Below are 25,105 nucleotides of genomic sequence, written 5' to 3'. Positions count from 1 at the left end.
AACGAAGGGGGTTCCTTGATCTGTTAGGAGTTCCTTAGGGAACCCCACTCTGCTGAACAGTTCAATCATTTTGTCGGCCACCTGCTTGGTGGTAGTGGCCGTTAGGGGGAAGGCCTCTGGAAACCGCGTGGCGTAGTCCACAATGACCAGCACATATTGGTAACCTTTTCTGGTCTTAGGTAGAGGGCCTATGATGTCCATTCCTACTCTCTCGAAGGGCTTGCCGATTATCGGAAGCGGTTGTAGAGGCACTGCTGGCGGACGCGTCATGTTTTTCGTCTGACACACCCCGCACTCCTGGCAATGTCTGTTGGCGTCCTTATAAATGCCGGGCCAGAAAAAATACCGTAGTATAGTCTGCGTGGTTTTTCCGGTTCCGATGTGTCCGGCAACTAAATGGCTGTGAGCGAAAAACAGTATCTGTTCCCTAAAAGAGACAGGGACCAGAAGTTGCATCTCGTCGTCTTCTTTGGCTTGTCTGTACAGTAATTCCTTGTGGATTACAAACCGGGGGTACCTGGGGTGAGGATTATCCGAGTCCCGATGAGCCTGTTCCCAAGCGTTATATAGGGTCGGGTCGTTACTCTGGGCAAACTTGAAGCTCCTGTCCATTATCCAGGGCTCAGGGGTCAAGAGGGCGGTTTTTGGGGTCTTATGGCATGATTCTCTGTTTCCTAAACTCTGTCGGAACCACTGCAGGAACCTGGGGTTGTCTGTCCCTATGATCAATGGTTCAGGGAGGGTGGTGAGTACCCCTACTCTAACCAACTGCGGGGGACCCCCCCTGGGTGTTATGGGTATCTGAGCCAGTGGATAGGTTTTAACATCCCCGTGGACACAGCGTATGGCCACCGACTGTTGGAGTAAATATTGGGAAGCGACCACATGCATGGATTGAATGACTGACTGTCGACATCCTGAGTCAAGAAGGGCTTGGATGGGGGACCCGTTCACCTGTACACTTACTCTGTAAGAGCTCCCCATTTCCGCAGAGTATAGAACGGCCCTAGGCAAATAACCGACTTCCATCGGTTCGTCCGGAGGCCTCTTGGTGAGGCAAAACCTTGCTTTATGCCCCCAGTTGCCGCAGTCGAAGCACTGTGGTCCCGATGTAGTGGGGTTCTCTGGTTTCCAGACTCTGGGTTTTGGTAGTTCAACAGGGCGAGGGGGGGGGCGTCTCTCTGGTCTTGCGGGAGGTTTGTGTGTCCGTTCGGGTTCCCATGTGGAAGAGCGGGGTTGGGCTCGGGAGAAGGTGGTGGCCATGTCCACGGCTTCGGCCGTGGTCAGGTTGTGATGCTGTCTGAGCCACCGTTGGGTGGCGTAAGGGAGAGCCTCGAGATACTGCTCAAGATAGATGCGATCCATAATCTCAGCCTTGGTGCTGGTAGAAGGGGTTAGCCACTTATCCGCAGCCATCTTGAGCCTCACGAACAATGTCTTGGGGTTCTCTCCCGGAGCCCCTCGTTCCTTTCTAAACCGAATCCGGTAAGCCTCCGGGTCAAGACCTAAATGGTCCAGTATGATCTTCTTCACCTCGTGATAGGGGGTGTCTCCATTAGGGTTGGCCACCTGGTAGGCGGCTTGGGCCTCGCCAGACAATAGGGGGGCCAGAAAGAAGGGCCACTTACTCACGGGCCATCCACAGGCCCTCGCGGCCCTCTCGAAGTTCAGCATGAACAAATCAGGGTCATCTCCCGAGTGGTATTTTTGTAGCGATATAGCGGAGGCGCCATGGGGAATAGGTCTCTCCTCCCTCACCCCGCTGGTAGGCCCCGGGTCAACCCATAACTGCTGGGTTTCCACCCTGACCTCTAAGGCTTTCTTCAATATCTCGCGATCTGCCTGGACCGACGTTAATTGTTGTTCTGCCACCCATCCTAGTTTCTCCTGTCCCTTGATAAGCTCTTGGATGAGCGTCTCCATCCCTGTATCGGGGTTTACTCTGCCTGCATTCTCCACCACTGTAGCGCTGGGAGCGGGTGGCGGCGCAGCAGGGATAGGCAATAGTCGTGTTCTGGGTAATAGGGGTTTTATTGAGGCAAATAACTGGTCGGTACAACTCTTTCTCGAAGAAGGGGGTCTTCTGGGGGACCGGCTTCGGCTTCTCCTCCGGTGACGGACCTTCTCGGTTTTGCGAATCCCTTCCGGTACTCTCGGCGGGGGTTCTTCCTCCTCGGAGTCCGTCACGCCGTGGGGAGTGGCTCTCCAGCCCAGAAGTAAAAGATAAGACAAGACCTGAGTGAGAGTTCCGTCCAACACAAACAGGAAATGGAAGGGAGTGAAGGGAGTTCACACCGGTGCTCTTTTTCTACAGTGCCCTAAAGTGAGGGGGGATAGGTGCACTGGGAAAGGGTACCGGGTGGTCAGACGTCCCGTGGGTTTGTACCTAGTGTACTCTTGTTTACTACCCAGCCCCGAATCCGGTCACGCACCTGGCTGAGCCACGCACCTCCCCTGGGTGAGTGGCTGGGCGGCTCACAGGAACGGTGGCCTCCTGGCTTTCTTCCGTCCGATGCAGGCGCCGAGTCTGCTCTGGTGACGTAACGGGGTCTCTCGCTTCCACTGGCGCGGGGGGGCTCCCTCCGACCTCCTTCCTCCGATGTTTCGCTCCTCGCGTCCTCCTCTCGTCCTGCCTCCGATGTTCTTCTCCCTTCGTCCTCAGTTCGTCCTTCCTCCGTCTTCTCCTCTCGCAATTCCGCACACACAACACTCCTTCCCGCCGACCTCCGGGTGAACAAGCACACCTGGTCCTCGGTATGCTCACCTTTTGTCGGGAAACGGTGATAGGCCGGCTCCTCCCACTCCGATTCTGTCCAAGATTTAAAGGGCCACTCCTCGCATTCCTGATCCGTCGCGCTGGCTCCGAGGTCCTGTGATGAGGGAAGAGAGAAAGGGGGGGAGGCACAATCGTTAAGTCAGGCTTCCCCTCTGTCCGCCCTCCGCCTTGGGGGTAGCAGGCACCAGGTTTCTGTGGAGACATGACATCCCCCGGAGCCCTCCGGTAGACCCCGTTACAGTCACCCAAATGCGTTCCTGTCTACTCCACTGGACAAGAAATTCAAGAGTCTGGACACCGTTGGGAGGTGCATCTTTTCTTCCAGCAGCCTAGAGGGCTTGTACTCCTATTCCTTGTGGGACTTGTTAGCACAGCTGCTTTGGATGCTTCCAGAGGAGGGTAACAGTATCCTCAACCAAGTCCTTGATGATGTATGGGATGCAGCAAAGTTCACCATTAGGTACAGGCTGGACACAAGAAACTCCCTAGGCAGAGCCACGGCCTCCACAGTGGTATTACATCACCATGCATGGTTGCGGTCCACCGTGTTTTTTTGGGATGTCCCGGAATCACTGATTGACATGCCGTACGATGGCTCCCGCATGCTTGGCAATAAGACTGACACAGTGCTTAAGCACTTTCGGGAGAGCAAAGTCACTGCCAGATCTCTTGAGCTTTCTTTCTCTGCCCAGTTGCAGCAGCAGTCATTTTACTCCTACTGGGGCACCTATAGATGTCCGTTCCCGCTGGTACAGCAACCAGTCTCCTCCTACCTCAACGGCTGCTTGCTGAAGGCAGTTTCGCCCTGGGTATTTGTCATCCTCGTCCAGACTATGGCTATCCTTTTGCACTCACTGGAGTTCACTATCAATGTGCCTAACTCACACCTTACTCCTTCTTAGATGCACCATTTCATCTGAGCTTTTCTGGATACAGTGCAGTTCTACTCCTACCCCCTGTGAGTGGAGACTCCAAGATATTCAGACTTTGATTCTGATGTTTCAGCCTGAATCCTGGATTTCACTTAGGCTGCTGGTTCGGATGGCCTCTCGCATCCTGCTCATAAAGCACGCCAGATGGCATGTGTTTGTTTTGGCATTTGGATCTGAAGCTCCAGTGGGCACAGCACCAGGAGAATCTCTCCAACTTAGTCCAGATTTCAATGGAGACAGCAAAGGATATAGAGTTGTGGCTGACTTCCTGAGATTGGATCAGCTGCTAACCCCTCTCCTTTCCTCACCCAGAACTGACAGCGGTGAACAATACACCGCTTCTGGGTTGAGGCATCCATCTTGGAGAGGTGGAGATCAGAGGACCCAGGTTTCCTGTGGAATCTCAGCTTCATATCAATCTTCTTGTGCTGAGAATTATTTGCTAGGCACAGAAAGCCATTGTACCATCCATCAAACGGGGGGGGGCTCAGCTGTACTTAGATAATACCATATCTTAATGCAACAAACAGGGCAGGGAGGGGTCATGAACACTGGGTGAGGAGGCTCTGCCACCCTGGACTTAGCTGTAGTGGCAGGACATACTCCTAGTGGTGCGACACCTGGCTGGGAAAATAAACTCAGCCTTCAATGCCTTGTGGATCATGAATGGCAACTACCCCAGGAGGTGGTGCGAGGTCTTTTCCAAGAATGGTAAGAACCTTGATTTTATCTCTTCACCATTAACGAGAACATGCAATGTCAGCACTTCCTTGCTTTGAAGTTACGAAAGTGGCTCTCACTCTTAGACGCATGCCATTTAAAATGGAACTCGGACTCCTGTATGCCTTTTCGCCTATCCCTCTCCTGCCCGAGTATTCAAAAATATTAAGACAGACAAAGTCCAATTCATCGTAGTGGCTTATGGATTGAGCATGGACAATTTGGTATTCCAAACTCCTGAGCATGAGCATTGAGCCTCTGATCAAACTGCTCCTATGGGACATTTTCCGGTCACAGCAACAGGGCAGGGTTCTGCACCCGAACCTGCGCTCACTCTACCGTCATGCCTGAAGATTGAGCGGCAGCAGGTGAGAGTTTTTGCTCTCTCTCTAAGGTCTGTAATGCCATCTTGGCAACCAGGCATCCCTCAACTAAAACTATATACATCTGCAATTGAGATAAGTTTGAGGCTTGATGTTCCTCTTGCCATGTGGACCACTTTTCTGTACCATTGTCAGAAAGGCATATGTTTGTTTTATTTTCAGCACTGCACTGCCCTGCCCTGCCCTGGGCACTATTAATGGTTACTTGTCAGTCATTTCGGCTTTTCTGCAGGACCAACCATCCTTGTTCAAGACACCTGTTTTGACTCATTTCCTGAAAGGTTTACAGCGCACGTTTCCTCAATAAGACATCAATCAGTTCCTAACATTTCTGGCCACTACCCAGCTGCCCTCTGCAACTCTTCACTCTGAAAACTGTCTTCTCGATGGACATTACATCGGACAGAATGGTCAGCAAGCTTCAAGCTCTGTCTGTCCATCCTCTCTACACCATCTTTTCCCTGACAAACTGGTTCTTAGGAAGCGTGCCTCTTTCCAACTGAAAGTTGTCACCATACTACATGTTGGGCCAAGTATCACTCTGCCTTTCTTTTTCGTCCCTCCTCCTCATTCCAAAGCAGATGACCGACTACATTCTCCGGATCCAAAGAAATCTCTTTCATTCTACATTGATTGCACCAAAGACCATTAGGTGGATGCTCAGCTCTTCAATGGGGTCACTATAGCAAAACAAGCATTTGCAGTGCAATAGTGGGCATGCATCGTGCGACTCGCCCCAGTGAGATATCCCTTGACCCTCCCCATCATCAAGCACCACAGAAAGACATCAGGCCGATAGTTGGTCTTCACGGCGTAGTCTTTATTACACCTTAAAGTATTATTCTTTAATTTGTTCATTGTCAACACACTGGACATTTTATTCAAGCATAGGTAAAACAACCACAGGTAATATAGCCCCGAAGAGGTAGGTTCCATCCAGCAGCAGATTGTCTTTTCATTCCAGAATCATAACCTCTGTGCTTGCTGTGCCAGCAGGCACCAACTTGCACTGTTTATCAGCAGTAACTCTGTAACTTTCCAGTCCTCCATCCCGGAGGCACTTAACACCAGGGCACCGCTTAACGGCTTGCCCCCACCAGGGTTCCGTACCACCGGATACCCCACAACGTCTTTAATACACACCCGGGCATCTCAGGTAGGGCAGGAGAGTCCAGGACCACCAGCAGGTCAGTCCTCCCTCCCGCCAGCCTGGAGCCACATTGAAAGCTCGCCCTGTTCCAGGGTCAGACAGTCCATGCAACAACAGGAGTCCACTCCATTTCTTGCCCGGGACACCGCCAGTCCTTTTCCTTAACCTTAGGGATGGGTGGGTGGGAAATTCGCTGCTGGTTTGCCGCTTCCGGAGTTGCTGGAAGGGACAAAGAGGGTTTCCTGACCTCACCCGCAGCTTTTATAGATGCCTGACGTCAGCAGTACCAGGGCCTCACTTCCGTCCACCTACAGAAAATAGAAAGCAGACTGGCTCTCGCTTGAGATGCCACTAAGGGCACCACGTCCCGAGGTGCGGGTGGCGCCAGTCATAGTGGGCATGCATCGTGCGACTCGCCCCAGTGAGATATCCCTTGACCCTCCCCATCATCAAGCACCACAGAAAGACATCAGGCCGATAGTTGGTCTTCACGGCGTAGTCTTTATTACACCTTAAAGTATTATTCTTTAATTTGTTCATTGTCAACACACTGGACATTTTATTCAAGCATAGGTAAAACAACCACAGGTAATGTGGCCCCGAAGAGGTAGGCTCCATCCAGTAGCAGATTGTCTTTTCATTCCAGAATCAAACCCTCTGTGCTTGCTGTGCCAGCAGGCCCCAACTTGCACTGTTTATCAGCAGTAACTCTGTAACTTTCCAGTTCTCCATCCTGGAGGCACTTAACACCAGGGCACCGCTTAACGGCTTGCCCCCACCAGGGTTCTGTACCACCGGATACCCCACAACGTCTTTAATACACACCCGGGCATCTCAGGTAGGGCAGGAGAGTCCAGGACCACCAGCAGGTCAGTCCTCCCTCCCGCCAGCCCGGAGCCCACATTGAAAGCTCGCCCTGTTCCAGGGTCAGACAGTCCATGCAACAACAGGAGTCCACTCCATTTCTTCCCCGGGACACCGCCACAGGGCGAGGAGCACACTGGCGTACTCGCCCTCCCCCTCCTACCGCTAGACCAAACAACCCTACTGCAATGGGCACTGAACTGGCTTTGACAAATATCTCATGCCTTTCATTGGACCGATGCCCCCATCCGACCACTATGGCTCCTTAAGTTATCAGGGTCAGCTTATTTATGCCTGCCCGTGTGAATTAGGGTCCAATCCCTGTGATCCTGCCCCCCTCTGGGAAGCACCTGAGTATTGTTTGGCATACACCTCACTCTATATGATATCCAGCATCTTTTGAATATGGCCCTGCCCATATATAGAGCAACCTTACAAGAAATGATAGGGACCCAGTGAGAGGTGCCATGCAATAAGCTATGCAGGTACGGCCACTAACTGCAAACTGTGTTCCACCTCCGCCCTTTGCGGGTGGGGCCTAGTTGGTACCGAGAGAATAAGCTAAGGCTTCAGGTACCGCCTCTGTGCTGTTAATAACCATTGCCTGTGACCAACCTCTACCTCACCATAACCCTTCTCGATTGGTACCCTCCGGGTCTCTTATACCCCATTCATCCCTTACCCATAACATGACCAAGTGCCTGGGGGCCTGATAAATCTCTTCCTGCTCAACGAAATCCCGGTTGCCTCCCATCTACCTCGTCCTGCACAAAGAAGACAGATGTACTAAGCCTGTCCTGATTGCCGAGCAGATCCTTCTGCTATCCCATGTACTTGTTGCTGTCACGACCATATGCCTCTCTATAGCCTGTGAGACCCTGACCCAGACCCTAACCTTTAAGAGGAGGCCACCCACCGCCATGTTATGATGGTAATAGTTTTAAAATGCCGCACCCAGTGGTGCCTTGCATATCTCTTGCCCTATATGCCTTCCTAAAGCACCCGCTAGTTTCAGCGGAGCACCGTACTGTGTTTACCCTGTTTGTCCATTTAGCCATTTAGAGAACCTAAGGGATGAGTGGCAGGACCAGGTTACTTGGAATACCACCGAAAAACCCTCGCTAGTTCCAGCAGGGCACTGTATTGTGTTTACACTGTTTGCCCATTTAGAGAACCTAAGGGATGCGAGCCTGGACCAGCTTACTTGGAATACCAGCGAACCCCCCCCCCCCCCCCCTGCTGGTGAAGACCAGATAGACCTCCTGTGGTCAAGGCGTTCCTTGAGATTTGTGAGCACAGCCTGCCCTGCCCCATCCCGGGATGTTGAAACGCAATCACTCATGAAATTACTGCCTATGCGCTACCATTTTTTGGATGCCTTTATCTTCCATTGTAACGGAAAACCCCCTTGCTGTGCTGGGTACACTGCCTTAATGGCCCAACTGATAATAGCGTTTAAAATACCCCTTTTCTTTAGGAAAAGATTTGTTGGCCCCCCAGAGCCCAACCTGAACCTTTCCTTCTATCTTGATTAAATGAAGACCCTAATCCCCAGATTTGTAAATACCTAATACTGCAGCAAAAGGTTTGCAGCTGAGATTGCCGCTCCTGCTATCCTTCTCTGTCTGTGCTTCACGGAGACCAGCTGCGTTTGTAGCTCCCGCCGGACGCCACACTAGATTATGCCAGTGTCCAACATGAGCCAGCCCCCCATGCTTCCGTTGCCTTATTGATACCCTACTGCTGTTCCTATCATTGTCCCACCGTACCTAACAAGTGACCCACAAGTCTGAGCTAGTATAATTCCTTAGCCTTTTGAACTTACACCATTGCCAACCATAACTTACACATGTGGGAGGACGTTACATACCCTCCTCAGAGATCCTCATCCCTGATTATCAAATGTAACTCAGCATGAATTTGATCCATGCACGGAAGAAACCAAGTCTTGTCAGGGGCATCTTGCAGGATGTAATGCAACTGGGTCTACCTGAATCAACTCCTCTGGTGATGCCGCCCTCCCGTAAACAGAACCATATATAAAGACTTATGTTCATGATGGTGTATCTGCCGACTCACCAGGAAAGACATGCTGGGACCCGATCACCCCCCAACCCACTTAGCTTGCCATGTTACCTCACGTGAACCCCATGGATGGGGTGAGCTAATGTGTATGCACGTAACACCCATGGACCACACCATAACGTGTGAGTACAGTAATGTGTGACTACGGCCAGGCCAAGCTCAACCTACCAGTGCCATTTGTGAAGCTTGCACTTGTTAATATGCGAATTCGGCCAGACCAAGCTCAAACTACCAGTGTCATTTGTGAAGCTTGCACTTGTTAATATGCAACTTCGGCCAGACCAAGCTCAACCTACCAGTGTCATTTGTGAAGCTTGCACTTGGTAATATGCGACTTCGGCGAGACCAAGCTCAACCTACCAGTGTCATTTGTGAAGCTTGCACTTGTTAATATGCAACTTCGGCCAGACCAAGCTCAACCTACCAGTGTCATTTGTGAAGTTTGCATTTGTGTGATCTGCGGGATGGGTAAAAAATGTGTAGCCGGCCCTTTACAGGCAGGGCTCCAAATATTTATCAGCTGGTAGAACTCCCACCCGTGCCAGAAATTTAGTGTTTTGTGGAAAACTGAGTAACTCGGCGAACCAGTGTCTCTTTTCTTAACTGACAAAGCCAAGAATGGTTATGAATTTCCAGCTGGCAATTGTGACATCATTGCAACAGTACTCTGTTGTTTACTTTCATGTCATACATTGCTGAAATATTATAAATATCGCCCTGACATCATGCCTATGCCGATGACACCCAACTTGTGCTGACCCTTGACAAAAACCAAACTAATGCTGAACAAACTCTGAAAGAGTGTTTATCAGCAACATTTGAGTAGATGACCCAAAATCATCTAAAATGTAACTCAGCAAAAACGGAGATTGTCCCTTTCGGCCTTAATAACTGTTTTTCACCACAGGACTGGTGGCCGGAAATGGTGGAAGCCCCTCCCAAGACAATTAATGCTGTTCGTAACTTGGGTATCAAATTCGACAACACTTTGTCTTTCAATTTACAAGCCAAGGAAGTAGCAGGGTCCTGTTTTAGAACTATTAAAAACCTCAGGAAATTCTTCGATTTTCTCCCTCTGAGCGCCAGGCGGACAGTGGCCGTAGCGCTCATAATCTCCAGACTGGACTATTGTAACAGTCTGTATGCAGGGCTGAATAAATCGGCCCTGCACAGACTGCAAATGGTCCAGCATGCAGCAGCCAGGCTTGTCCTGAAACTGCCCAGAAAGTCCTCGGCATCGGCAGCACTGGATGCACTGCATTGGCTTCCGGTGCATAAGCGCATTCTTTTTAAGGTACTTACCATCACCTACAGAGCCTACCACCAACTAGGCCCGCTGTACCTGAGGAAGTACTTTAAATCCTACCACCCGAAACGAACCCTTAGGTCATCCACAACTAATCTACTTCACATCCCTAGATTTAGGCTAACGACCAAGGGAGGGAAATCTCTTGCAGTCATCGGGGCGAAGGCTTGGAACAACCTCCCTTTGTCTCTGCGTCAAAGTGCAACTGAACTCAGCTTTAGGAAAGCCCTAAAAACCTGGATCTACCCTCTGTCGGAATCAGGTTATAAAGCGCTGCTATGACCCTCTCTATGTCTGATTACTCACCATTATTATCTCTCAGCACATATTTGACAACTAGGAGTCGAAGCGCCAAGATACTCCTTGGAGTGGTAGCGCGCTATATAAGAACCCAATCACAATCACATAGTGACGTTTGCAGTTGTGACATCACGACAGTTCTGTTTTTATCAGCTGCCAAGATACAGAGTTGTGTCACAGATTCAGGTATCAAGATACAACACCTTAGAGTCAAGCTGACAAAATGGTGGTCCAACCCCCATACTACAACCGAACCGAAAGAAGCTTCCTACTTGTGGTCTTAACAGAAGAGGATTGCAGGGATACCAAGCGGTAATCTAGTAGCTGTTTTCCTGGATATCGCCTCCGCCTGCAGTAATTTCGAGTTCATGAGTGGCTAACGATATCTGCATTTCGAGCTGGGAATGTATTTTTACTTCAAAAGGATGGCTCACTGATGGGCGAAATGATTTTCCTTGTGCCTTCACCCCCCTGAATTGCACATGTGTATTCCGTGAAAGGTCTCTCCATAAAATTAAGCTGAGTGTTGCCATCAGTTAACTTTCACTTAAACAGGAGTGGAAAGTGTAGAGAATAGTTACAGCTTCAACAGGATTGTACCGGAGACACATTATGTACTCATTCCTTTTGTTTGGATTCTTAATTCAATACAAATATCTCCGCTGCATACGCAGTGCTTCGGATCTCTCTAGGGCTACACTATACAGATCAGTTTTGGCTTTCGTGTATCGTCTGCCACTCCCATCAGCTCTGCACCATGACAGATCCCGAAATCACGATTTCTAAATGTTTTTTTTTTTTTTTTGCAAAGGTTATCACACTAGCCGCTACTCCACGACCTATTTCGCAGATGTCGCTCCTTACCAGCGTAAAACTTTGTTACTGTAGCCATAAGCGCATACAATTGTGCTCAAACTAACTATGCTTTATGGCTCAGGAGGTTGAAAGACCTTACGTACACGGTGTAATTTATTATCTGGGACCATCGCTGCCATGAAAACATAACCCGGACGAACAGCCACCTCTTGATGAGATGGAGTGTGTACCATATGGTAGAACAGATGCAAAACTGTGATCTTCTAAACAGTGCTGTGTCCCTTAATGCCACCAGTGGAACCCCCGCATCTCCACTTCTCTAAAGCGAGGACAGGAAGACCCCCGCCCACTGTTCTCGGTCCGGTGAAGAGCGATGGGTCGACCCCGAAGCGTAATTGCGTACTAACGGACATCAGTCACTTCTAACATTGAGTTCTTACACCCAGTTCCCCCTCCAGCCGCCTGGCCAACCAAGGCAAAGGTGGATGTGGGAATATGTAACCTTTACCCTGGTAATGCCATCAAGCAATAAATCACTGCCCTTAGAAGACAACAGCTTGTTAATTGTGCTGCCCCTGTTTGCTCCTGCTTCAAAGTCTGAAATGCACCTTTCTTCTACATGGAGACCGACTAACCCCTGACAAACAACTGCAGGCCCCGCAACCTTACTACCCATCTGTTAAGTGTTGCCAACAATATCATGCTTCATCTATACCAAGTATTACCTCTCTCATGTTCACCTTATTTCGTCCATGTGATTTCACCTAACCTCCGTAAGAAAATTAATTGTTTGGGCTCACCAATCCTTGGCCCCCCTGTATGCTGAAAACTAAAGCAATGACCCTTCTCCGCCTGCATTCCTTATACTAACCGCCTGGTATTGAGCCACCCCTGGGATTTGAAGCAAAGACCTCACATCCGCCAAACGGCCCATTCATCCCTTTTCGTACTCCCCGTTGGTGCCGCCAGCGTACCAATCCATACTGCGATCATTCAGCTGCTCGAGGGAGGTCCGGCTCTTGCCCGGTGACCCATCTCCCTTCACCACCTCCCGCAAACACAGACCGGAGGAGAGAGAGAACACAACATTAATCAGATTGCTGATACAGGGGGGGAACTTCACATACTTTGTACTCGACGATAATGTTACCCCATATCAAGGATAGTTAAAAAACCTGGCCATAAGACTCAATCCCCCCCTAGTTGTCCATGAGTTATTCACGGGCGCAATCGTCGACGGATCCATGGCTACGCACATGGTAGGCTCCTCCCCTATGCTTCTCCATATTGATGCTGATGCCCCTTCCCCTCAGCAATATCCCGCTGGATGATTTTACGGCCAAATCCGCTGTTCCCGCGCCTAGGCCTGAACGTAAACCCAAGGCCCATGAAATAAATCATCAAACGTGGAAATTAATCTGACCACGCGCCAAACCTCCCCCAGGCATCTGGTACACAAAATCATATATTAACTTAATTAAACCCCGTGCACTCAAGGCACTCAAACCGGGGCATCTGGTTACTTGCATTACAGGCCTGGATGCCAAGAAATCGCGGACCAAACCCCGCGCCCATCCGTGCCTTTATTCTCCGCAACCCGTTAAGCTCCGGACTTCCCTTCATGACCTTTAGTGCGAAAGTCTGTCATTCCGACCCTCTGCGATGAGCATCCTGCCATTAATTTACACAATGCCGCCCACGCGCCACACCTCCCCAGGCATCGGGTACCCCAAACCATTTGTGGCCTCATTTAAAACTCATGCCCGCAATGCTCTCCACCCGCTGCGTCTGGGATAAAAACTTGACACCAAGAAACCGCGCTTCCACTCTCCCCAGTGACTCCTTCTCCCAAATACGACTACGCTATGAGACCCCTCCCAGACCCCCGAAGCAGCCTACTAACCAGCTTTCATAGAAATCGGAAACCCAGGAAATTCGCTGCTGGTTTGCCGCTTCAGGAGTTGCTGGAAGGGACAAAGAGGGTTTCCTGACCTCACCCGCAGCTTTTATAGATGCCTGACATCAGCAGTACCAGGGCCTCACTTCGGCCCACCTACAGAAAATAGAAAGCAGACTGGCTCTCGCCCGAGATGCCACTAAGGGCGCCACGCCCCGAGGTGCGGGTGGCGCCAGTCATTGGTCTCGGACTTAAGTATTAACAAAGCTGACATTTTTTGTGCAACGCGACATACAGATTCCAGGGACAGACAGCGCGAGAAAAGCTGTGCGCCCCTTTTCTTTCAGAAATACAGGGCATATTAACAAGGGCATTATCTCCGCTTTTTTGGCTTTAAAACCCAAAAAAGTGGAGATAATGTTTTCACCATATTAACAAGGCAGTGCTAACATGCATTAGCACGTTAGCAGCCTTGTTACTGATGCCTCACTTTGTATCTCTAATTAGATGCAAAGTGGGAGTCACTGGGCAGTACAACCTTGCAAATATCGCTGATGTGCACATCTCGATATTTACAAGGCTGCCCCAGTATTTAAGCAGGTGGTTTTCGCCAAAAACTAACGTCTGCTAAAATACAGACTTACCTATCCCTAACATTAGGGGTGGATTCTGCTGATACGACCACAGGGAACATCGCTGGCCAGCGATGTTCCTGCAAAAGTCGATTTCCCCGCTATCGCTGGAATTTTTATCGCCCTGGAGAAACGCGTTGTTAATAACACGCTACCAGGGCGAAAAATTCCAGAGATAGATGGCGATAAATAAAAAAGCACTAAGCACGCTTTGCGTTATTTATCGCCATCCTTTGATGATATGCCCCTACATTCTTACGCTGCTTAGACCGTTATGCCTCACATCAGCTGGTGCCGGTAATGGGGTGAAGGGGGAGGCGGCAGTTATGTGCTGTGGGTTTGTAGCAAAACACAAGCAGAGCCTGGGACAGGGGGTTACTACTCGGCAACTTTGGACATGCGGAAACAAAAATGTAGCGTCATCTCTACAAGCCCCCTATTGATTTAAAATCGATTCTTTAAACTTACCAATGAACTTCTATACAGCTTTATCAAACTACAAATGAACTTAGTATATGTCTTCAAAACTCCTCCAGGCTCCAAAGATAATAGACTTCTGTAACCGGGGGCCAGTTTTGCAGCAGGGCTGCAATATTGTCCCCCTGTAATAAAGCTACAGTGCTACGCAGCAGTAATTCACACAAGCAGCACCCCAAACACCCCTGATCCCCCCTAAGAGTTGATCCAGTTGAGAGAGGAGCTGAGCCCAGCTGTTTGTGTGTTTTCTCTCTAAGGCTACATTTCCTATTGGATAGCAGGTTATCTATGTAACTGTTTATAAAACAGACAAATTAAATTACTTTACGTCAATTCCATGTTATTATTATTTTAGTTTGGTGCAGGTATAATGTCTTGCATTGCGAAGGAATATAGACCACATAAATATATGTTAGGGAGATGTGAGGGGATACTATGTTCAGAAACATTGATATCCAATCAGAGTGACCCCGCAAACAGAGGGAGACTCACGCTGACTGCCCAGATCGGTAATCCGCTGTATTGATTATTGATGGATTGCAACCAATGTTGATTGGCTCTGATGGTCTACTTCCATACGATTGATGCACATATTTATCAGCTACAGTGACAGTAAATTAATGCTAATTTATTTTTTGCAGGAATAAATTCAGATTTCTTACTTTCACAAGGACACTTCTAAGGGTAAATTATAATTTCATTAGCAATGCCCCACCCATATGCAAGGTTGTGGAAAAAAAACCGGACTGCAATGTGGATACCTGTTTTCAAGCATGGGAATGTGATCAATTAAAAACCGTAGCATGAGCAGCTCACTTGATGATTTAAAGGAGCATACATTTCACTCCGGTTTTAATTCCAGGCCACGGTTTGCAGCTAATGGTTGATGTGCCTGGCTGCTTCCATTTCCCATCCTTTACCCCCATGATTCCCAGCTCCATTATACGCTTGTATGCACTTGAGAGCCATTTCCCACAGGGTGCCCAGGCTTGATGGTCATTGCCTCGGTGACCTTTGACCGGTGATGCATAGCGAATCAAAAACCGGCGTGTCGCACAGCTTGGGGGGCTTATGCTGATCAGGAGGAGAAAGAAGAGAATGAAAGGGGCTGTATCTGAAGGTAGGGGACAGAGGAGGTGGCTCAGCGCCGAGCACTACTCACAGACAGTGATGCTGCAGTAGAGGCAGGCAGTGCTTTACACTAATATACGGCTCACCTCCAAAACAGGCACTTTTGCAGCTGAAGTTCGAGGGGAGGACTGCTGATTAATAAGCAGTGCTGATTAATTTTTAGACCAATCTACCTAGGGAGCCCCGATTTCTGCTGCATAAGATGTTTGCAGAGTGAAATCGGGGGGAATTCCGAGCCTCAAGCACGACTCGTAAAATATGCAGGCAAAAATGTTTTGTTGACAGGTAGGGGAGGCTGCCGTCCCGTGACACTGCATTTCGTATAAAGCTGCTCTGTGCCCTTCGATTACAAGTCACTGAGGGGACGATGAGACTCGTCAGCCCACAGGTGGCCAAGATCGAGCTTTTGCATTGCAATAGGACTCACATTTACGCGAGACCTATTGCATTGCATCATGGACAATGGGAGGGGGTGGAAGCACGGACAACGGGAGCGCGAGAGGGGGAGAAGGGGGCGGGAAGGGAATGACAAAGTAGTGCTCACTTTGTAAATCACATGTACCGTACTGTGTAACACTCGAAGTAAAGGGGCCAGTAGCCATGGGATGGTACAAATAACGACATGGCTATAAGAAGGAGGGACTAACAAGCCTCATAATCAATCAGACGGCAGCTTTTACGAAAGACAATGGCACAAGTCAATTAAAAACATGGGCGGAGAGTGGGAGTAGTTTCCACTTAGCTTCCACTCTATACTCCATTACTGCATGCCTCGCAAAGCGAGCAGCGCTGCTGCTATAGGCTCGACCTAAAAAGGACAAGACTTTGCAGTAGAAGACCATCTCTTGATGGATTGTGCTCATCAGTAAGATCGGATGCACACTAGCTAAAAGCAGCCTCTTGAGGACATACAAACCCATACAGTGATGAGTCTGCACTTTGAAGTCTATAGCAGATGAACAAGTTACTTAACTTTGACATCAACTTTTCAGTCAGAGACATATTAAACTGCACATTCCTCACTGATTGTCCATCCTAGCCTCTCTGCAAACTTGGCTCTTCCCCCCAATATCCCATTAAAAACTGCACACTGGTCAAAACAGATTGATATTTATATGGCGCTTCGTTTTTGGCTTGGAAATAGTGACTGAGTAACCTGTTGTCAGCATGCCTGTTTGGCGTTTATATGGCCACTGGGATGCCACTTTCAACATGGACAAAGCTGACACAGAGCTTATCAATATCATCTACCTGTGCTCAGGGATACTGCTCAAGATTTTCTGGATCCTGTCTGATTCCTGGGGAATATTCTAAGGGGAGGAATTTGGGGTCAGATAGAGTCTCTACCTGAAAAAGCTTTACCGAACATAAGTAACTTGTTCACACCACAGTTAGCTAAGGCTCACAGATATGGAGCTCAATAGTATTTTCTCTTCTAGAGTTATTTGTCCAGAAGGATGCCTGAAACTGGAAGCCGCCGTGTGGGGGACCGATATCTACACAGACGTAAGTTTATGTGTTGAACACATCCATATATTGTGCTGATTGTTTTTTGTAACTATACAGGAAATATGGCAAATTAAGCACATTTTGGCCAGGTGAAGAAAGAGATGAATTCCAAATGCCATATTTCCTAATTATTGCTGATTTTCCCTCAGGACTCTTCCATCTGCAGAGCTGCAATCAATGCAGGAAAAGTCAGCAATGCTGGAGGCAGAGTGAGAATGGAGAAGAAGCCGGGACAAGGCAGCTACCAGGAATCCACCCGGAACGGAGTAACAACCCGGAGTTATGGTGCCTGGACAGGATCTTTCATTTTTACCACAAGCCCTACTCCACCACCCGAAGGTAAAACTGGTGATACCTTTAGATGTCTTCATGGCTCTCTTTTATTTACAATAATTTATTTAAGTTCTACATCAAAAGGTACCATAGCAGAGCGGTGCCTAGAGAAATCTTGCTAGGAAGCTGTTAGATAACACGTGGAATTCAGCATAGGATTTGTAGGCAACAATATTGGGAAATTTTCAGAAATAGAAGGCTTGCTTGGCTCTTAATCAACTCCTATAAATTATTATTGCCACAGACCTTCCTGGTTGATACATTAAAATGATATTATAAAATAAAGCTTTTACAAAATGGGCCAATATCCCGCCATCAGGAATCTGCAGACTATGCCAACACCAAAAGGAAAGCATATTCATCTACTGTACACCTGCATTTTCTTGCCAAATGACCGTTAGCTCCTGCTTTAGAAGGTTTTTCATTGCTAGGGAATTGTGGGCCAGATGTGCGAAATCACGTTTGTGAATTCTTAATATAAAATTTTAATGATTTGCTTTTAGGAAATCGCAATCGCGATGTACAACAGCATGTTTTACATGGTTAGCAATTCCTAATGGGTGGCGACTGGACTTGCCTCATCAATATTCATGAGGCAGGTTGCAATTTGCGACACATTGTGAATGGCTACACTCACGAGGGAGGTGGCCTGCTGGGGTCAGCTGACCACTATGTCTGTGATTGCTTTTTAAATATAGCAATATTTTTTTAGTAATGCTTCCCGTTTTCCTTAAAGAAAAATGGAATGCCTTCCAAAAATAAAAATTAAACTCTATCTATTCCATTTTTGAGCTTAGGCAGTGGTCTGTGGGCCACTGCCTGCTCTTAAAAATGTTGGCCCCAACATTCACAAAGGGGAAGGGGTACCTTGGATACCCCTTCCCATTTCTGAATGGGTTATCACCAACTTGTAGTTGGTGGTAACTGCGAATGTTTTGCAACCTCATTTTTGGCCGCAAAAAAATCATATATACCAGTGGTATAAAGTATTCGGAAGGGGCACTCTAAACACTCCTCTTCCTAATACTGAATTGCAAAATGCAATTTTTTAAGAAGTTATCAAGTCGCATTATGCCCTCTGGTCATGGCAAGCGTCATTTTACTGGTAGTAAATGCTTAGAACATCTGGCCCTAGACCGTGTTAATCAAGATCAGTATAGAGAGACAGTTCACAGCTAAATCTGTCATTGGAGAACCCCCCACCAGAGCAAAAGAGTAAATGGTGCAAGCAGTCACAAATTGAGTTCGCCAGGTGAAGATGACCTGTAACTTCATGCTTTCTTCCTTGCCAAGGAAAACACAGAAGGCAGTTCCATCATTTACACATCTTTGAACTGGTCTATGTGCTGAATACTAGCTTCATTCACTGTTTAATCAACTCATGCTTGGTATAGTCACTACAAAATGTGTGCTAAGAGAAGGTCATTTAAAAAAATCTTTTTTAGATGTTGCACATAACAGCACACAGTGAATCATGTTTTATACACCTAATTTTAATATGAACTCATTTAAATGACAGCCACTAAATGCCAGACCACTTTTCTCACTGTCAGTACCAGCATAATTATGTGGCTAACCACATTTCATAAAGGTTGTAATGCCTGTTTTTAATTAAGTTTACCTATACGGTTTTCTGTAGAGGTTTCTGTTAGACCTGATACTCGGGAGGAAGTGGTTTCCTAAACCTTTTGCTTTTTCCTCCTGAGTTTTGCTGATACTCTTGTAGTGGCGTCAGGACTTTGGGTACCTCCCCACCGTAAATGCAGTGTGAAAGTGTGTATGTCCTTCCTACACATGTTAGGAAGTGGTTCTTATTTGATGTTCATTGCAGGCCTGTATGTATGCACTTGCGACTATGTTTTTTTAATCATGTGTCCAGCCCTCCATTACACTTCTGTGTGTGCGCTATTGCGCTGATGCTCAGGTTGGCCTTCCTAAACCCTAGCCATTCCTGAGGGGACCTATCACTACCACTAGTTAAGTCATGAGGGGTGAAGCATGTGGGAGGTGAAAGGCAGGGCGGGTACACATGTGTGTATCCTGCCCAGGTAGTGAAGAATACCCATGTGTGTTTTCACTACCTATGAGGTTTGCTCTTCCCATAAACATGGGGGAATGGTTGGAATTACTTCAGGCTGCAATAGTGGAATGCAATGGAGCAACGTCATAATGTTTCCTAACATTGGATTTACAATGACAAACCCTTTCAAGTCAAGTCAAATATACTTTTATTTAATTTCATTTCATTAAAAAAACAGAAAAGGGTGGAAAAACCACCATGAGTAAAAAATATAACAAGCATTTACAATGCAATGGTTTTGCCTTTGTTAAAGTTAGAGCTATTGGCATTGCTTTTGACACTCTGCACTCTGAAGCTCCACTCTGAAGCTCCACTCTGCACTCTGCATCTGCACTCTGCACTCTGCACTCTGCATCTGCACTCTGCACTCTGCACTCTGCACTCTGCACTCTGCACTCTGCATCTGCACTCTGCATCTGCACTCTGCATCTGCACTCTGCATCTGCACTCTGCATCTGCACTCTGCATCTGCATCTGCACTCTGTATCTGCACTCTGTATCTGCACTCTGTATCTGCACTCTGTATCTGCACTCTGTATCTGAACTCTGTATCTGCACTCTGTATCTGCACTCTGTATCTGCACTCTGTATCCCCACTTATTTTTTTAGGATTTGTTCCCTGACTATAACCCACCACCAAGCAATGCACATACCAGTCTGCTCCCAGCCTGCCCGCCTCTCTGAGGGACACATTTCTACACACAACCGCATTCACGCCAGTGAATGGGCGAGCCGGACAGGGCACGCGGATCGTGAAAGGTTGGGATTGTGCGATTCAAGTGCATTTAACGTAACATCATATTCGCATGCAGGGTTTCCGGATTTTTAGAGGTACAAGCTGTCTTCATGACTAATGAATGTTATGCCCTGTACGTTTCCTGTTAACCGGTATCTTGGTCCCGTTTGTTTAATTGAAACTGGCCAAGACTACATCTCCCACAATACAACAGGTTGATACATGAAAGCTCAACACTGAGGCCGTCTTGAAGCCCTATATTTTAACAAGCCATAACGGTAATGTTTCATTTACTATAGAACTCGAGATGCCTCATCGCACCCCCGGGCAGAGCTGTGGGTGGGACCTGCGATCACAGGCTCGAGTCCCGGTTCTTGCTTCGGTCCTCCCAACCCCAAGGCTGGTGACATTTGCAGCGCTTTGAAACTGCCCTTGCGTTGAACAGGCATTTTACAAGTAGCTAAGATATTTGCAAACTTTCCAAATTCATACATTTCTATGTCAAACATTAAGTAGTCCGTCTCTTCGCTAGTTTGCTCGTCAGGACTTTGCCAATGCTGTGCACTTGAAGGTGGCGCGAGTACTTGTACATTCGGTAACTTGCAATGCGCAGCTTGTCGTAGTGTTAATGAATGACAGATATAATGGGGTTGACATTGACCGTACCACACGTACAGACTGCGATCAGGCCTACTTGGAACAGGGCATCAGTGCAGAAGATCAAGGAGGCCCTACTGAGGGCATGCCCTATGGGTACTGGCTGAAGGTGAGTGGTGCTCTCTGCCAGTGAAGCATTGCCATGCCCAGAGATTACCACGAGCAAGGGAATTTTGGCTACAAGGCATGTCTGCAGTGTATAGGCAGTGAACTTGGGAAGGCAGTGGTACCACTGCGAACCACAAATAGGCAAAGTGCATGATTTTTAAGGTTTTGGATACTAATTATAGCTTCAGCAGTTGTTTCTCGCAGGAATGAGTTCATAGTTACAAATTACGTATTTTGCATAATTTGCAACCAGTTTGAATTATGGATTTCAACAAAAGAGAAGCTAGGAAGGCGTATAGTACACTCCAGGATACAGCACTTTATGCATTATGGTCACGTTTGCAAAGCACTCACAAAAGATCAAGGGAACATTCTAGATGATACACCACATTTTGTGGCCAAAAAAGACTTCGGTATATGACCACATAGAACTGAGAGAGTGCCTAGTCAGTGTCATGCTCGTGTAGATGAAGCAGTGATGATGGTGAGTGCGTGTCGGAGAGAAGCAGATATGGGGAAACGCACACAGTTTGTTTTCTTACCTCTACCAGTACACCACAGCGCCTTGTGCCGTGTTCGAGAATGTCAACGTGTTTGAGGAAAGGGCAGTAAAGAAAGTTGTGAGCTCAGAGCATATGCTGCACTAACTCAATGATTCATGATGAGGTGAAGCAGGAAAAAGAATCGAATGTGCAACATTAATAACATTTTTCAGAAAAGCGACAGTGCTTTGTGAGGTGTCGGGCAGAAAAAAAGACCAAGGGACCCATCAGATCCAGGTGTAGAGCTGGACTCTAAAGCAAGGGTTTCAAGCTTGCCAACAGACACATTGAGAAGACTCCGAGAGCTACAGGCACATTCAGTTAGGAGAACGAAATGTGAATGAAGGGTCTTACACAACTTGTACTCACACAGTTGGCTGCAGCGCTCCAGTAAAGAGAGCAGACAGGCAGGCAGGGTATCGCTTGGCGCACACAATGCCCGCACCCTCGGGGACTTGTCTTCCAGTTACAGATGAAGCGCCCTGAAGCCTAGCCACTTGGGACGGCTACAATAATCCACAGAATAACCAAGTGCCCTGTGCCACTGTCCTACCTGCCTGGTCTCCGGGCTCGGACCGATCCGGCTGTATCCTCCCAGCTCCCTTCCCCCTGCAGCACATCCTCCCTCCCGGGGTGCCGTTCTTACCTGCTGGACGGGGGTGTTGGGCCCCAGAAACCTGCTGGAACCGTTTCGGTAGGGTGAGGGGGCCAGGAGCCGGGTCCGTGTGGAGTGCAGCCGCCGCGCTGAGTCTGTGTCCGGGCTCCGGGGGCGGGGAAGGAGGAAGGCGGCCATGAGGAAACAAGCGGGAGGGGGCGGGAAAGGGATTGACTGCGCCGTGTCGGACGCGGCCTGCTGATAATGAGGCGGCTCTGAGCAGCTCTCCCGCTGGAAATGAATTCTTTCTCCGATGTCTATCTCAGAGAGGCCCCAAAAGGCACGAGGCTGCTTCCTGCTCGGAGAGGCGACGGTGCTGTCGAAAGACCGCCTCGGATTGAACTGAAGGACCGGGAAGAGGGGGGGGGGGGGGCAGCTGGGGTGTCTGCAGAGAGAAACGAGGTGTCTGCGAGGAAAAAGGAGGTGTCTGTGAGGGGGTGATGAGAAGTGTCTGCGAGCGGAAGGGGGTGTCTCCAAGGCGGAGGTAGAGTCTGCAGGAAGAAACGAAGGGAGGTGTCTCAGAAGAGAAGAGGGGTGTCTCAGAGGAGAAGAGAGGTGTCTCAGAGGAGTGCGGGAGGGGGCGGGAAAGGGGGAGGAGAGACGCTGACGACGGCCGACGACGGCCTTGGAGCAGGAAGGGGGAGGAGAGACGCTGACGACGGAAGGCGGGTGCCGGCAATGCCGGACCAGACTCGGGGGCGTTCCCGGCGTCCCGTGACGTCGGCAAAAGCCAAAGAATGTCGGGAACGCCCCCGTGTCTGGTCCGGCATTGACGGACAGGCCCCTCGTCCAATGGCAAGGCTCCGTTTACGGAGCCAGCCAATCAATGACGAGGGCCGAACCAAAGCCACACTACTGTTCTCATCAGGTTTTCGCCTGCGCCGAAAAAGATGCGCAGAGCGCATCTTTTTGGCGAGGCAAAACCTAAAAAGGCGGTATTTAAAAAAAACAAAAACATGTAAGCAAGGCTGTCGGGTGATTTCGGGCCAGATGTTCTTAACACTGCATGAGTTGGTTAACGGGTTCTGCATTGGCCAGTACTCTTGCCACGTTTTTTAGAAAGATTATGGCTCTGCAGGACAGTGGGATGGATGAGCCCACGAGACAGTGAATCACTGCTGCTCTACAAGTTCTTATTTGTTCCTTTCTGAAGACCTCCCGAAGGCCCATTTTGTGTGTTTCTGTTAAAGCAGGGCAGATGCATAGTAGGTGCAGCAAAGGCGGCATTCCTTTGATTGCAATATGTATTTCCACTTTGTAGTTAGGTCCTTTGATGGGTATGACCCAAGCCTTAGTAGCGTGAAAAAGTGTTTTTTCTGATGCGGAAAGTAATCTAGCAAGTAGGATTGGGGTTGTAACCTCTGGCATGACTGTATCACAGCCCAGGCGTGTTTGTTTTTGCTAGGGCAGTTTTGTCTAATAATAAAGAATGCCGTTTTATGGCTTTGTTGACCACTGATTTAAAGCTGGAGTAGGTAGGAGCTGTAAGCCATGCCTTCTCTAACTTCAGTGCTGAGAGCGAGGCCTTCAGAGCTTCGAAGATTACATTTTTGAGGCTGGCTTGCTTTTCAATTTCTACCCAACACTAGTGTGCAAGTGTGTTTTCCTCTGCGTCCTGCATCCTCCAATAGTACTTGACTAGTGTACCTTGTCTGTAGGGGATCTGGTTTCTTAGACCATACTCAAGTCGGATTTGGGCTTGCGGAATATGGCGGGTGATTGCAAACAGTTTCTTGAAAAGATTTGATTGTTCCAGGTTTAAGCCTGTAGCGTCCTTGCCATTCAGGATTTCTGTGCCATATGAGATATAGGGCAGGAATTTTGCTGCTGTAACCTTTAGTAGGTGGCCAATGGAGCTGCCTGCAAGCTTGTTTTTTAAGATTTCGAAGGCAAACTGCAGCTGTTTGGATTTCGTGCAACCTTGGGACAGATGAATCTTGAAGGTAAGATTGCGATCAATTTGGAAGCCTAGGTATTTGTATGAATCCACCTCGGTCAAAGGTCACTTGTCCAAAGTCCAAGTGAATTTACGATCGGCTTTTTGGTGTTTGTTAAAGCGCATCACCTTCATTTTTTTGTGATTGATGGTTAGTTGGACCGAGGTGGTACAAGCTCCAAGTTCTGTGATTAGTCGTTGCAAACCAATTGGCGTTTGCGCCTGTAAAACAATGTCATCCGCATATTGAAGGCTGGGTGTGGGTGTTGTGCCAAGTATCGGAGGGTCAGATTGGATTCAGCGAAGGTGCTCATCCAGATCAGCGGTGTAAATGTTGAAGAGGCATGGTGCCAGCACACACCCCTGTTTTAGCCCGTTGAGTGTGTGAATCTTCTTAGTAATGCTGAGCCCATCTCCCTTCCTGATATTGACCCACGTCTGGGAGTACAGATTGATTACGGCCTCCAGCAACTTAGCTGCCCCCCCCCCAGTTGTGCATTTTTGCCCATAGCTTAGTTCTTGAAACCTTGTCAAAGGCCGCTTTAAGGTCGATGAAACATGCGTAGAGTGGCTTGATTGGCCAGGAGGGTTACAGCAGAAATGTTCATCACGGTGCCCATCTTGGCCCTAAATCTGGTTTGCGTAAGAGGAATAAGGTTTGTTCTCTACCCAGTCCTCTAAATCTGCCAGCAGGTTTGATGCATAGATTTTAGCCTCCACATCGATTAACATGATCAATCTGTAATTTGAAGGATCAGAACGAGAACCTGATTTGTATATTGAACTTAGAATGCTTCCCCTCCAAGAGTCAGGGATCGTGTTAGAGGTTAGAATATCTGAAAAAAGAGGAGACAGGTGATCTACCCAGAATGGTGGGTTGTGCTGAAACAAGGTGTTTGGGAGGCCGTGGGGCCCAGGGTCACCCTCGGATCTTAATTGTTTTATTGTTTTTAAGACTTGTTCTTTAAGGATCTGCGGAAGAAAGTCTGAATCGGAGGGGGAGTCATTTTTACTAGGTCTCTAGCAGTAGCTTCGTTACTTAGTTGGGAGCCGTAATCAACGATGCCGGGGGGAAGATTT

General features: G+C 48.4%; 1 protein-coding gene across 1 annotated transcript in view; it reads left to right on the top strand.

The window, feature by feature from the left end:
• LOC144754936 (uncharacterized) overlaps positions 1-25,105 on the top strand; it is a 403,817-nt gene that overhangs the window by 285,155 nt on the left and 93,557 nt on the right. Inside the window, exons 31-32 of the mRNA XM_078643299.1 lie at positions 16,909-16,975; positions 17,128-17,317. Of these exons, the coding sequence (XP_078499425.1) occupies positions 16,909-16,975; positions 17,128-17,317 (257 nt within the window). The remainder of the gene's footprint in view (positions 1-16,908; positions 16,976-17,127; positions 17,318-25,105) is intronic.

The sequence above is a fragment of the Lissotriton helveticus genome, chromosome 1_1 (genome assembly GCF_964261635.1).
Source record: "Lissotriton helveticus chromosome 1_1, aLisHel1.1, whole genome shotgun sequence".
NCBI classification, from domain to species: domain Eukaryota; kingdom Metazoa; phylum Chordata; class Amphibia; order Caudata; family Salamandridae; genus Lissotriton; species Lissotriton helveticus.
Note: the sequence above shows the minus strand (reverse complement) of the source record. Positions and strands in the feature narration are given on the sequence as shown.